This window comes from Orycteropus afer, unplaced genomic scaffold, assembly GCF_000298275.1.
Source record: "Orycteropus afer afer isolate SDZICR_OR568_19922 unplaced genomic scaffold, OryAfe1.0 scaffold00172, whole genome shotgun sequence".
In the NCBI taxonomy this organism is placed as follows: domain Eukaryota; kingdom Metazoa; phylum Chordata; class Mammalia; order Tubulidentata; family Orycteropodidae; genus Orycteropus; species Orycteropus afer.
Window position 1 is genome coordinate 3,280,718 of NW_006921759.1, and position 15,800 is coordinate 3,296,517.

At 38.6% G+C, this 15,800-nt stretch overlaps 1 protein-coding gene across 1 annotated transcript in view; it reads right to left on the reverse strand.

Annotated features, from left to right (window-relative positions):
• ENOPH1 (enolase-phosphatase 1) overlaps window positions 1–15,800 on the reverse strand; it is an 88,512-nt gene continuing 72,712 nt past the window's right edge. The window contains exons 2-6 of the mRNA XM_007946819.1: window positions 13,505–13,606; window positions 11,889–12,091; window positions 5,481–5,613; window positions 3,656–3,779; window positions 1–140 (exon numbers count right to left, since the gene is read on the reverse strand). Of these exons, the coding sequence (XP_007945010.1) occupies window positions 1–140; window positions 3,656–3,779; window positions 5,481–5,613; window positions 11,889–12,091; window positions 13,505–13,606 (702 nt within the window). The remainder of the gene's footprint in view (window positions 141–3,655; window positions 3,780–5,480; window positions 5,614–11,888; window positions 12,092–13,504; window positions 13,607–15,800) is intronic.

Sequence of the window (15,800 nt, forward strand, 5' to 3'; positions counted from 1 at the left end):
CTAGGTAGAGGCAGGCCAGCAGAGTTCGCTGAAGGATGTTATGAGGTTGTAGTAAGTCTTTTCATCATCGGTTAGTCCTGCATTGCCAGGTCTCACCACCACAGCTACATGCACATCTGCTTCCTCAGCAGCACTGGCCTCTGTGAGAATCAGAATTTGCATCAGAAACTTCAAAACATGATTTTTAAGTCTGAGATTTGCTTCAAAATAATCAGGGGGAAGGGAGAAGAGATAAAACAAGTTTGGCCCTGATTTGATAATTATTGAAATTAGATGATGGGCACAGCACATGCAGGTTGACTATACTGTTCTCTTTTTCTTGTGTTCTGATTTTTTCCATAATAAAATTTTTAAAAATATGTGACTGCGGTTGAGAGAACAGAATGACAGTGTATACTAGACTTCTGAGCTTTATTAAGTCCTTATGAATGGAAAAGGACAGGGCCTATCCTGTTTGACCTCTTTCCTCCATTCTCCCTCATCAGTCCTGTAGAGGACTGAGTTGCTTCCTTACGGCAAGCTGTTGGTAATACCAATTAAGTAGATATTGGGTAAAAAGAATCCATGATCTGATTAGGCCAAAGAACCTGAAATAGAACCTGCTCTCACCTCTAAACTCCACGTTATATTCCTTGCCCAGACTGCCCATCTCTTTTGCCTGGCAAATGCCTAGTATTAAAAATTTAGCACAAATAGCATATCTTCCAAACCACTACCATCTGTATTGAAGAATCCAATGTGCTCCTTTAATACCCTACAGGAACTTTTGTGGCACAGTGGTTAAGGCATTAGCTGCTACCGAAAGGTCAGAGGTTTGAACCCACCAGCCACTCCACAAGAGAAGCATGAGGCAGTCTGCTTCCGTAAAGATTTACAGCCCTGGAAACCTTATGAGGCAGTTCTACTCTGCCCCATAGGGTCACTATGAGTCAGAATCTACTTGACAGCAATAGGGTGGTGGTGACAGTTACTTCTAACATGACAATATAATTTGACACATTATTTACCTGTTGACTGTGAATGCCTGAGATCAGTGTGTGGTGGGGTGGAAGTAAAAATGTTGTTGTTGTTGTTGTTGTTATGTGCCGTCGAGTCGGCCCCGACTCATAGCGACCCCTCCTTGGGTTTCTGAGGCAGTATCACTACGGAAGTAGGATTGCCCAACCTTCCTTCCGGGGAGTGGCTGGTGGGTTTGAACCACCAGTCTTCTGGTTAGCAGTCAAGTGCCTTAGGCACTATGCTACCTGAGCTCCCAAGGATGAGTCAAATGAAACATGGTAAACTAGGTATTGCAAGAGCACCCCTAATAAGCTTGGTTTATGGCAGCTTTTGCACTACAAGGACAGAGCTGAATAGCTGTGATAGAGACTATATGGCCCAGAAAGCTTGAAGTATGTACTACCTTGCACTTTACATAAAAAGTTCCTTCATTTCTCTCTCATTTGGGTTTTTTTGGGGATATTAAGTCTTCTGCTCTCCTTGGCAACGAACATCTGAGCACATGATACCAAAACACAGGGTGATAAGAGAAAACAGAAAAGAACAAGGCAGGCTATAGCCAGCAGTCTGGCACCATCCCAGCTACAGATGACCCCAGTTATGGCCCTACTGCATAACCCAGAAGGAGCACACTGACAGAAGAGGAGGAGCAGGAATAAAATCTCCTTCTAGGGGAGTGGGATGAGGCCAACTTGGGGATTTATCTCTATTTTTTTAAGAAAACAGCTAAATGCAAAGAGAAAGACTTGAAATTATATGTGTACTATAATGGAAACTACAAAAAAAAAAAGTATGGCTAAAGAAAGGACTATGAAGAAACTGTAAGTGGCCTGAAGGCAGAAGTTATAATTATTAACAGTAACCAAAAAGCTGGGGATAGAGTAAGGGTCTAGGGATCACAAACTCAAAACTCACTGCCGTCAAGTCAGATCTGACTCATAGCTACCCCTCCTTGGGTTTCCGAGGCAGTATATCTACAGAAGTAGATTGTCCAGTCTTCCTTCTGAGGAGTGGCTGATGGGTTTGAACCCCCAGCCTTCTGGTTAGCAGTCAGATGCCTTAGGCACTAAGCCACCAGAGCTCAAGTTGAACCAAATATTCAATTCATGAATGCTCGGGACACAGATGTGTAGGGAGCTCCAGCCACTACAGATCCCTAATTCTAAACCTGTAGGAACTTAGCATCCAAAGTGTTAAGGAAATTAAATATAAGGGCTAACCACAGATTTTTATCTCCCATAGCTGCTTTCTGTGAAATGATCAATACAAACAATTCACAGGTTAAACTGGCTAAGCTCACCAGAGTAAGGTGAGTTCTGTGAAGTCTAGTTCTATGATAACAGACAAAAAGGGTCAGAGTGAGAAATCTCCTCCTCAGTGTGCTGTCTTCCAAGGGCCCAGGGAGCTGCCATGAACAGACCAGGTAAGCAAGCATCTCCCTCCCCTCTACCTCTTTGCCCTGTGGCCCTTCTCCAGCCAGCCATCATACACATAGTCTATCAGAGCAGCTGCACAGACTGCAAAACCTGTTACTCCTGTTCAGGGAGTAAATGGAAGTCAGGATCTCAGTCCCAGAGAAATTATGATCCAAGGTGGAATGAAGAAACACAAGTGTATAGAACTGCCCTCGAATACAAGTAAAATTATAAACACAGCAGAAACAGGTTCTCTGTGAGTTTCATAAATGCTAAGAATGACCACACAAACAATGGCTGGAGCCACGTGGGGTAGTTTGGGAAAGCCTCAGTAGCCAAGGGCTGGTCAAGTAAGAACCACAGAGACTCGCCTTCACCTAGCACCCTCCACCTCTGTGCCTGCTGCTTCTTGATTCCTCCTTCATTCATTACCTTTTCCTTCCGTGATTCTATGAAGGATTCATATTTATACACAGATGCTGCAGCACATGTTTTTATATTTGGTCAAAATCACTCTTGAAATCACTTAAATTGCTAGTAAAAGTATATCTTGTTTTGTGCATTCAACCTTTAAAGTAATGGTACATATGCTAATGAACAGCATATAACAGATAGGGCTGTATCTTGAAGCAGCTGAATCATATGCAGCAAGGCCTGAGGGTTCACACCATGAGGGGCACCTGGGGAACTGAGACCACCTGTAGGAATGGCAGAGATGAAGCTTCTACTCACTGTGGGTAGATGCTCAGCCACTTGGATGACAGGCAAAACTGCCCAAGCTATTTACACAGTTCTCACTCTTCTTAATCTCTGCTGAAAATGTATAGCTAATCTCACTGCTATTCAATACCTTTGATGCAGGTCTACTCTAACTTTACTGTCCTTAACTAACCATATACCTACTCTCATACTCTTGCCTGCCTGCCCCTTTCCAATGGTCCTCCTTAAATTTTATTTATTACTTTCCCATCTCAGGTGTGTGTATGTATGTGTGTACAGTAAAGGGTGGGGAGCCATAGATAATAGGTAATATCAAGTCTTTGTAATGCCACTTCTCTACACCACCCCTAAAAACTGGTAACTGGAGAGGGAGGTGGGTTGGTTGGTTATTTCTTTTTATAAAACTTGTTTCATTTTCAAGGATCTCCACATAAACTTTCTTTAAACAGGCAATGTGTCTGTACTGCAGGGCTGAGCTCCTATCCTGGAATATGCAATATAAGAGAAGTCATATTACTCACCTCGAGTAACGTCTGTCAGAAACAGGATGTTGTTGGTTGAGCACCCAATGCTGTCTGCAATCTTTCGATAACTCTCACTCTCCACTTTGTGCCCAATCTTGGTATCAAAGTGACCATCAAAAAGCTGAACAAAGACAGGAGATTGTACAAAGACTGAACAAGGCAAATACACCTGCTAATCCTGACCCTTGTATGTCTCATCCTTTTTCTCTGGAATACATGACAGTTATAGTGATTCCATTTATTCAATGAATATTTACTGAAAATCTACTCAATATAAAACTTTATGGAGATCACAAAAAGTAAATACAAAGTCAGATTTTATAGCAATAGCATTTGGAAGAAAAAAACTACCAGCTCAATGTGTATACTAAGATCATTTTATAATCTACTTGGTTTTCATTTGTATTAATTTTAGATTCAAAATCTTTTACAATATGCATGTCATAGTTTCTATGCTTAATAAATACTATCAGCACTTAAACTATTTATTGAACTTGATTTCAGTGCTGGTGAAATGTTCTAAAGCATCATCCTTTTGATTCCAGAAGGAACAAAAATCCTTTCACCTGCCTCAGTTTCAAGAAACTTTATTTTCCAATTATTACATTTTGAAATTCTACCCAACAGCCAGCATACTCCTCTGCCCTCTTAGAAATAATTGAGGTCAAATGTGTAAGTTGCTAATTTAACCTACAATAATTATAATAAGTCCACATTAGAGGACAGTGAGTCTATTTTAATGGTGGTGGAGTAATCTAGAAAAGGATATTGAGTAGTTGCACAACTTGAAGATTATGTCACTGAATTATACATGGAGAAATTGTTGAATTTCTGTATGTTTTTGCCATGTACATCTTTACCACAATTTCAAAAAAAAAAAAATTCCAAGTTTAAGATCAAATACTATAATGTGATCTTTTGAAAAGTTTTCAGAAAAGAAAGCCTAGCAGTACTCAAATAAAAATAAAGTTTTAGTTTTTTTTTTTTAACTTTAAAAACTTAAGATTGATTTTGAATATTTTTCCTTTTCTCTCAAGTTTGCCTCACTTGATAACTCAAATATAAGATTTTTGTTTAAAAAAACCAAAGGAAGCATTCCACTGGTTTCCTTTGGGTTGATGATTTTCAAGTATTGCCAAGACTGCTGATTGATATGCTATCTTATTAGCTTTTTGAGAGAGAGAGCATGAGATGTAAATACAAAAAACCATATTGCCATCGAGTTGATTCTGACTCATGAGGACCCTGTAAGACAAAGGAGAACTGCCTAATAGGGTGGGTTTCCAAGGCTGTAAAGTTTTATGTAGACTGTCCAACCTTTCTCCTGTGGAGCAGTTGTTGGGTTTGAACCACCAACCTTTTGGTTAGCAGCCAAGTGCTTTAAACACTGCACTGCCAGGGCTCCAAGATGTAGGAATATAAATAGTTGTAGTACCACTACCCTCATCAGAATCACTATCTGTTAAGGTGGAGATTACAATGCAGATTCCTAACCCCCAACCACAGACTTGCTCAATCAAACTCTCTAGGAAGCAAGGCCCCCAAAAAACCAAAACCAAACTCACTGCCCTTGAATTGGATCCAACTCATAGGGCCTAGAGATCAGCATTTTAACAAGCTCTTGGAGATGATCCTTATGTGTAAGAAAGTTTGAGAAGGAAACATTTCACCCTCATCCCCGTATTTCCCACTTCTCTTTTCATCCTGCTTGGCATATATAAATGGTATGAATGCTGATTCAGCTTATAACTGTAGTACATTCTTTTAACATACATTATTTCATGCTTTGAGTGTCAAAAAACAAAGTAAACAAGTGACCTACCTCAAGAATATCACCCTCTGTAGAATGCCCAAATAATAGTTTCTGTGCTTCTACACTCCCTGAAGAATAGATATATACCTTCATTCCAGCCTCTCTCCACTTCCTGACTGCTGGAATGACATCTTCAAAGAACCTAGAAGGGAAGACCACCAAGTTAAAATGCAGGACATGTCAGCTGGCCAGATGGAATTCTGTCAAAATAGACCCACAAGTTCCTCTAGTAATACCTACAAAAGGTCACTATGAGAAGGAACTCCTAGGAGACTTCAAACTCCTGCAGTTCTAATAAGCTTATTATCAGACTTCCAGGATCCCAGCAGATTATAACCAACAATTTAGATGGGGAGAACCATTTCTGACAGACAGCCACAGTAGTAATAGTAAAAAAGTGATCACAGATAATAAAAGGATGAAATTAAGAAAGTGATAAAAAAAATTGCTAAGGAACTGAAAAAAGCAAACAATAATATTGTACTATTATATAATCTGTGATGTCATTTACAGGAAGAAATGGTTAAATTATGTCCAGTTTGCTTTAAGAAAACATGGAAGTATTTTAAGAAAGAACTGTACCCCAAATAATTAAAAGACAAAATGTTTAGGGGACTTAAAGCTTTAAACCTTTGATTACCCAGAAAATGGAACTACATTTTTTAAGAACTAAGGAAACTATCAAAACCCAAACCTACTGCCATCATGTAGATTTTGACTCATAGCCATCCCCGTAAGGTTTCCAAGCCTGTAAATCTTTATGGAAACAGACTGCCTCATCTTTCTCCTGCAAAGTGGCTATTGGATTCGAGCCACCAACCTTTTTGTTAGCAGCCCAATTCCTTAACCATAGTGCCACCAGAACTCCTTCAGAAAAAACTTAAGAAAACTATGGGGTGTGTGTGTGTGTGGGGGGGGTAGATTATGTAACAATTCAGTTAAGAGACTTGTACCATTTCACTTTATCTAATCAGCAAGCAGTGTCTGGTTTTGATTCCTGACAATTGGTCACTTTTATCAATTTTATGGTGTCTTCGTATTTAGTACAGGTAGTCTACAACTTATATTTGAGTTGCAATGAATCACACTTACAACTGTCTATTTTTTTTGGGGGGGGGGTATCTTATTAGTAATACGTGGTGTAGTGCGTAAAACTAACCAGACTGCTAACCAGAAGGATGGTGGTTCAAACCCACCAGCCACTCCTCGGAAGGTAGGTTGAGCAATCTACTTCCGTGGTGATAACACCTCGAAAACCCAAGGGGTCACTATGAGTCGGATCTGACTCAATGGCATTGAGTTTGGTTTGGAGTTTGGTTACTACATACAAAGTTGCAGCACATAATTTGCTGATGTTATCATTCTCAGATATGCACTGTTACGACTTACTGTTCAAAACAGTGCCACATAGCAGGGGGATGACCTTGTCTACAATGATGTCTAGGGCTGATATAAGTATAGGGAGTCATAATGGATAGAAAGTTGGACAGTTTTCAACTTTAACAACATATGACAATTGAACTCTGCATAAACCCACCAGCTGTTACAACTGAATTCAGTGTTACGACAATGATGCTGACTTCACTGTAATATTCTGTGTATTTGGAACACTACACCTTCCTGAGTGGAAGTTACAGGAAAAGCATGCAGGGGATTTGGGAAAAATTGCTGAGTTATTAAAATATGCTGCAAGCATTTGATCAGGATAATATGATGGAGGTCAGAGGAAAAAGTGTCCATAAGGCAAAAACTCTGAATTTAGAACTTGCTATTGCCAAGGTGGAACAGCTTACAGAACATAAAGAAGAGGAATCGACAGATTAGGACTTAAAGCATTTTGAAAAGGAAACATGCTAAAGAAGAAAGAAATAATTAAGAAGAGGAAGGAGAGAAGTTGTTAAAAAGAATTTTATTATGAAAGGATTAGCTGAAGTTTTTTCTAAATTAAATCAGGGGCTTCAGTTGTTTTTAACATAGACCTAAACACTGATCACTATACTAAAGTCAAGAGACAAAATCTGGAAGAAATGTTACCGTGAAATATATGAAAAAAGAAAAGGACCATGCAGACAATGCTCACTAATTTTCTGACTAGAAACGCTAACCCCATTTCCAGAGATAATTCAGATGATCCAGAACTTTACAAAATTGGAATTATTACTTCAGCCAACAAAATACCAACGTTGTCCAACGACTCTTCATGATCAGAGTAAATTTTTATGACTTATTTTTTATGTATATATGTATTAAAATATATCTTTAAGTTTATATGTACCGTTTCTACCTAAAAGACAGATAAAGATCAGATTTAAAAAGATGCTGATAATAAAAGCACTAATAATGAAAGCGAAGAAAATTAATGAATTTGACTTAATGTCAGAACTTGGGATGGAGTTGTCAGAATGGAACCCCACTGTTAAGTCAGGGATGACTTGTAGTGAAAATGGTATCAGAGGAAACAGGTTAAAGAGAAGCATGTGGAACTCAAACTGAAAACCAAACTCCCTGCTGTCGAGTTGATTTCAACTCAAAGCATCCCCTCCTTGGGTTTCTGAGGCAGTATCTCTATGAAATTAGATTGCCCAATCTTCCTTCCGAGCAGTGGCTGGTGGGTTTGAACCACCAGCCTTCTGGTTAGCAGTCAAATGCCTCCAGCACTACACCACTAGAGCACCTCTGCATGAAGAACTAGTCATCTTTAAAAGAGTTACTGGAAAATGTACTTACATCAGTGATGTCACGTCTTCTGTTAAATAAGGAGTTTCAATAACTAAAAGCCTCAATGTCAAACTATAGTACTGGGAACAACACACAATTAATGAGAATGTTGACACATCATGTAACTAACGTCGCTCAACAACTTATGCTGAGACTGTCAAATGGGAACCTAATTTGTTACATAAACTTTCATCAAAACACAAAAAAATACTATAACAAAAAAAAGTACTCAGTATACAATAAAAGCCACTGAGGCATACACTTCAAATGGCAGAAATGCATGCATGACATGTAAATTATATCTCAGTAAGTCTATTAAATAAAGAAAAAGCCTTAGTGTCACACTGAAAATTGGAGTGGCTCAGGTTCTTATGTAATACTCATTTGTATACATGCAGAATCTTCCTATCTATTTTAATTCCCAAATAAAGAAATTGAAAATGCTATCTTAAAAAAGGCAAGAATATTGAAACATGAAAATTATCAGTATTATATGCTCTACAAAATCCAGGCACACCTTGTTTCATGTTGCTTTGCTTTATTGCACTTTGTAGATAACTGCATTTTTTACAAATTGAAGTTTTGTGGCAACCAGGCATTGAGCAATGAGCAAATCTATTGGCACTATTTTTCCAACATCATGTACTCACTTCATGTCTCTGTGTCACATTTAGGTAATTCTCACAATATTACAAACTATTCTTAATGCTATTACATACTTGGGAGACTACAGTATAGTGTAAACATAACTTTTATATGTATCAGGAAACCAAAAAATACATGTGGCTTTTTTGCACTATTTGCTTTATTGCGATATCTAGAACCAAACCTGGAAATCTCTGAGATATGCCTACAGCAACTGATAGTAGTAGTACACATTTTTGTCAGAAAGTGTACGTGAAATCATGTGCAATAAAAACAAGAGCATGTTTAAAAAAAAAAAGAGTATATTAGAAAATGTATTCACTGATTTGAGAAACTTTAATATAAGCAGCACAGTTGTAAATATAGAGTTAATATAAATAAATCATGGAGGTTTGAAGGAAAAAGAGTTCTGAAAAAGAGTTGAAAATGTTCTGAATGATGTAACACACTGGATGCTTTCCCCAGAGCCCTGGGATGGCAGTACTCTTCCTTTCTCTACTCTCCGCAGTGATTATGAGCTACCAAAAAGTAAAAGGGGATGGTGTTACTGATGGTAGTGGTCATCTCCTGCACAGAGGCTGGACAGGAAAAAAAAAAAAAGAGCTACCATTGTAAAGCCTTGTTATGTTCTGACTAACCATTCCAAGAACTCCTATTTGGTGTATGTCAGCCTCCGATAAGTTTCTCTTCTCACTACCACCCTGAAAGTCCTAATTCCCAGTTACAGTGAAAGTGCAATTCTCTTACCTTGAGTAAAATTATCAAATATAAAATGGTTTTGACACAGGAGTCCAGGTTAAGAATGTAAAGAAGTTTACATAGAAAGATCAGACTGAGTATTAAATTAGACCCCAAGCAAATGTCAATCAGCATTATATATAACATTCAGTTTTTCCATTGAGATTAGCATGCATTTGGTAAATTAAGAGCATGTATGTCTAATATTCATTATGTGGATAGCTGAGACCTCTTTGATCCACATTAATGAGATACACCTGCCTGAAATATACCTGCCTTTAAGTGGAGACTAAGAGCTTGGCTATTTTCTACACAGGTATGTTTCTTTCTTTCTTTTTTGTAAAATATAGCCAACTTTCCTTTAGGTGAGCTTTAGCTGTGTGATGTTGAGCCCATTACTTAACCTCACTGTGCCTCAAGTGCCCCATTTGTAAAATGACGATGGTTAGAGCACCTACCTTAGCTTTTAAGAGGGTTAGGTAAGTTAATATACATAGAAAGGGCTTAGAACTATGCCTGGCATATCGACGGCAAACAATAACAACAACAACAACATATAAATATTAGCTTTTTAAAAAAATTTTTATCAAGTAACTCTACTGGGAACTTTCTATAAAGTAATTTTGTTTTATTTATAGGAAGTAATTTTTAATTCTACATTTTCTGGATTATTCTGAACATGTATCTATAGGCACATACACAGACATCATCAAAACTGCTAACAAACAATGCCCTAATCTTCATAGTTTTCAGGGGTTTTTTTTTAAACTTTGTATTGTCATTTGGGTGAAAGTTTACAGAGCAATTTCATTTTCCATTCAACAGTTCATAAGATCTTTATAGTTTTTGCCAAAGTTACAACGTAAGAGGCCAAGAACCTTGACTTTAGACATTTTTAGCAGAGTGCCCTAGAGAAGCACATCCTTATTGGTCATGTATTCCAATATATAAAATCCCAAGTTTCAGATCTTTCTTTGAATTTTATGCCTGTATAACTTGAGATCAGACACCTTGGTGGGGCGGGTGGTGGGGGGTGTCTCTGTTCTCAGCTGAATTTAACTCTAGTCATATTGAATTAATAGGAATTCTGAATAAGAATAAAACAACATTAAACTCTCTTTGTACTAATAGGAAAAAAGAGATGAGTAAGTTCAAAACCAGTACAAATCATTAAAACCATGTTACTTTGCACTATGGAGACAGGATTTTTCCACAATTGATTTCACATTATTGCACAAAGCAGGGCTTAAAAATCTGAGATGATTCAGGAATCAAGACCACGAGAAGTGAGTACTAACTACTGGGATCACAGTCTCCTGGCTCCATTCTTTTGAATGCTTTACAAAGTGAACTATCTGATTATTTCCCAATCTCTGGCTACCCTGAAGGAGCTGTGATGGCACAGAAGTTAAAGCATTTGGCTGCTAACAAAAAAAATGTTGTTAGTTCAAACCCACCAGCCACTCCATGGGAGAAAGAGGAGGCAGTCATCTTTCATTAAAGATTACAGCTTTGGAAAACCTATGAGGCAGTTCTGCTCTCTCCTGTAAGGTCACTATGATATAGAATCAACTCGATAGCAGTGGGTTTGGTGTTCACTTTTGGCTATCCTGAAATTCCAGTGTATCCTTTAAAACAGGCAAGCTCCATGTCAAGTGCGTAAATCTCATTTGACAGAAATACAAAAGAAATATAGGCAACTGAAACAATCTTGGATCTCAGGGTTAAATCAAGCACCAGCCTAAAATCTGTATTGGCAGTGCCTATTAAGAATTTCCAAGCAATACAGAAGTCATGAGTCTCGTTAGCCAGGAATGCTATCAGGAACTCCACAACCACACTCAAAAGATCTGTGTACACTGCTGAAAAGATCACAGAACAAAGTTACACTGCTGACACCCTCTGAAAAACCCAAAGTGACAGGGTGCATAATTTCATAGCATTCTTATTCCTTTAACAGAGCAGGAAGCAAGTAATCTGAAGGTCCTGGGAAGTAGCACTCACATGGTAAGGATAAAATATGACTTATTTCAAGGAATTCACCATTTTCTAGGTAGCTGTTTTAAACTGGCATTAAGAGTCTTGAATCATTCCACAAAACCAGACATGTAAGTCTGGGGAATTTAGTTGGGTGACATGCTTTAGTCCAATTTTGGGGAAAAAAAAAACCAAAATAGTCACTTGTCAGAATAACAGTAACTTCAACTTTATCTATTTTACTAATTGTGCAATTTACTCGTGAGAGTGATGACTAGTGCAAAGTATATTTGGATTTGGGGCTGGAATAATGTTGACAGTACTTGACCAGCTACATACTCTGTTTTCATGTGCCCAGATGTGAATGCCGCTCTCCACATGTGGCCCTGCAGTTGTTTCAGCGCTGTGGTCTTTCGATCCAAAGACATCTGCCAGTACACATTATCTACCACAGCCTGGATCATCTGTTGCAGGTTGTGCGCCCCATTCCCAGATTCTGCAGGGATTGGAACAGCCCCATCCAGGTGGGAATCCTCTTCAGCCTTTAAGTCATAAACAACATGAAGTTTGCTTTTTGATTATTTTTTAAAAAGCTCATGTAAAATAAGACTGAAAGTCAAGCAGACCAACCTTCTTGACTATCTATTAGCACCTACAACTCTTGCAAATTAAAATATCATGTATTTTGGGACTAATATGAATGATTCCTAAAACAAATTAGTATATAATTAACAAATTTACCTTACTATTCTTAGATTGCTGACACTGAAATTTAAACCTAGAGCATGGTTTACGTAAGAGGTGAGAAAGCATGTAATGATATAATAATACATTTGTTGATTCAAAAAAACCAGGATGTCAATTAAGTATGATCATTTTCTCTGCACTAGCTCTGGTGGCATAGCACCAAAGGCATTCAACTGTTAACCAGAAGGCTGGTGGTTCAAACCTACCAGCTACTCTGTGGAAAGAAGACAGGGCAATCTACTTAGGTAAAGATTTACCACCTCAGAAACCCAAATAGGGTCGCTATAGGTCGGAATCAACTCGATGGCAGTGAGTTTGGTTTTGGCTTTGGTTTTTTCTTTTTTGTTTAGAGCTAACTAAGATAGAAATAAAGGAACTCTGGTAGCCTAGTGCCTAAGGCACTTGACTGCTAACTCGAAGGCTGGCGGTTCAAACCCACCAACCACTCCTTGGAAGGAAGATGGGGCAATCTACTTCCATAGTGATACTGCCTTGGAAACCCAAGAAGGGGTCGCTATGAGTCGGGTCCGACTCGTCGGCACATAACAACAACAACAAGGTAGAAATAAAGCCTGGATTCAATGAAAAGAAGCACCTAGCAAAGTATTATGTGGATCACATTCAGTTTCCTACAATCTCCTATACTTTCCAAAATCCCTAACAGCTATTTAAAACAATGACGTGACAGAATTGCATATGTCCAATCCACAAAGACTCTAGCACATCAGACCAGGTGGGTATGAAGGTGGGGCCAAGGGTAAGATGGGGTAGAACATCTGGAGGGGGAGTATAAGGACCCAGGAGCACTGGGGACAGGAGGCATCAGCAAGAACTCATGCCATAAGGCTAGAGAGACTGGAAAATGATAAGGTTATGAGAGCCTGACACTTTGATTCATTCATAAAAAATGAGGATGCAGAAGACCTTTTACATTCTACCTAGAAAGGGCTTAGTTGTATAAATATGAGATATTTGTGTCCAATTTAAATAACCTCTAGAAAGAGGCAATTCTAGACACAAGGAACTGCTGTGAGGTGGCCATTTAATTATGTCCTGTGGATTCCTGAGCAGTCAAGTCTCTGCAAAGTCTGTAAATCCAGGCCACTTATTTCAGCATATGCTCCGAGCAGCAGAAGCCTAAGTTTCTAGGCATTCTCAATAGTAAGACACCAGGAAATGCGGAAACAAGAGAACAGAAATATCCCAACCTGTTTCCTCAAGAGACTGACATCCTGCTGGCATTCCTCTTCTTCCCAATGTGTCTGCAGATACTCTTTAACATTTTCTTTGATGTAAGGAAATAAAGTATCCTGGAGAAAAGAGTAAAAGTAAAACGAAAGAATTTAACTTTAGTCGTCTGCACAATACCAAGTTCATCCACAGTCTCACTTTAGCTAATCCTAGCAAACAAATCAATGGAACTCTTAATGCAAATTTCTGTTGTGCGTATATAAGAAAGACAAACAGAGATGGAGACCAAGAACAAATGAACTAGACCAGGAGTCAGTAAATTACAACCTGCAGGCCAATCCTGTCTGCTGCCTGTTTTTGTACATTGAACACAGCCACACTTTTTTTCACATGTCCATGACTACTTTCGGGCAATAATGTCAGAGTTGAATAAATGGATCAGAGGTTGTATGACCGGAAAAGCCTAAAATATTTAGTAACTTAACAAATTTGCCAACTCCTACTAGATTGCTAGACCACAGGTCCCTGAGGTCAGGGATCAAATGTTTCTCGCTCACAGCTATATTTCCAGTGCACATGTACATAACTCAAATAGCTACTGAAAGAATGGTGTCCACACATGACAAACATTTGGAAAAGAAAACAAAACCTGATCACCATTCTCTCTTGGTAACAGAATATCAGCGGGGTATCCTATAAGAAAGAATAATGAGTAAAACAGTTCAGTAATAAATAACCTTTAAGTAATCTATGCACTGCAAACACAATTTATCTTATGTCAAAGTTCTTACACTTACTTTCAAGTGCACTTATTACACTTACTTTCAAGTGCAGTATATGCATCTTTTCAAATCAGATGATGTGACACATGTGGCATTTTTTTTTAGTACCTACTATGTGCCACTACCACCCATCTGACTCTGTCATACTATGGTGGCTTACATGTGGCTAATGTTGGAAGCTATGCCACAGTATTTTACATATCAGCAGGGTCACTCATGGTGAATAGGTTTCAGTGGAGCTTCCAGACTAAGACAAATTGGAAAGGCCTAGCAATCTATTTCCGAAAACTAGTCAATGAAAACCCTATGGATCACAACAGAATACTGTCCCACGTGGTACTAGACAATGAGCCCCCTAAGCCTAAATTGTGAGGTACTATACAATGGCCACAACTACGGACTCAAACATGTCAACAATCAAGAAGACAGCATAGGGCCAGGCAAATTTCGTTATGTTATATATAGGGTTGCCATGAATGGCAACTAACAACACCACTATATACCAAGATATTCTAGACCCTGAGCGGGGCATGGAGAAGGAAAGTGAAAATATAAATAAGGCACAGGCCCTAGACTCAATAAGCTTAATAATCTAATAGGGGAGATTGGCAAGTAAACAATTATAATGCCGTAAGAAAACCTAAGTCTGTAAGACCAGAAAATGGATGTAGACCCCACACATACAATTCAGGTAAAGCCTTACATTTTATGGGAAACTAGAATTTAGTTGAAGTCAAGAACTCTACTTATTTAAATTAATCCACTCACTTCATTATTCAAACATTTAATGTCCAATATAGGTACAGGACAAAGAACTTGATTTGGCCTTTTATGTGTATCTGGTTCCTGAAAATAACCCTTGGAATTTTCCAGCAATCAAGGTGTTTTTGTTTTCTAAAAATAGAAACATTTAAACACATGCAAATGAGTAGAGGCTATACAGAAACCACACCTGGCAACAAACCTGGGGGGGGGGGGCGCAGTGATACAATCAATCATGCGTATTCACTGATTCAATGGATGATGACCATGCACTGAAGTCTCAATCATGCATATGCATTGTTGTAAGAGGCCCTGAAGAGAGACGCAGTGGGGCTCCCTGGACTTCCAGAATATCCAAGCTGAGGAGAAGGGTAGCACATCCCTTGGTACATAAAGCTCTGTGCCAAAAATTCCTCCCAGAACCCACCATGTATATCTTTTTTATGGTTACATTAAAAATGTTATATGGAGTATAGAAGTCCTTGTGGTGCAATGGTTAAGCACCTGGCTGCTAACCAAAAAGCCAGTGGTTCAAACCCAACAGCAGTTCTGTGGGAGAAATGATCTAGCAATCCTGTAAATATTTCAGCCTAGGAAACCCTATAGGGTAGTTCTACTCTATCTTATAGAGTTGCTATTAGTTGGAATAGCAACTCTAGTTGACCAGGAGGCTGTTGTTCGAACAGAACAAGGGGACACTACATGGTTTAAAATCAAGAAGGGAGTGCGTCAGAGTTGTATTCTTTCTCCACACTTATTCAATCTATAT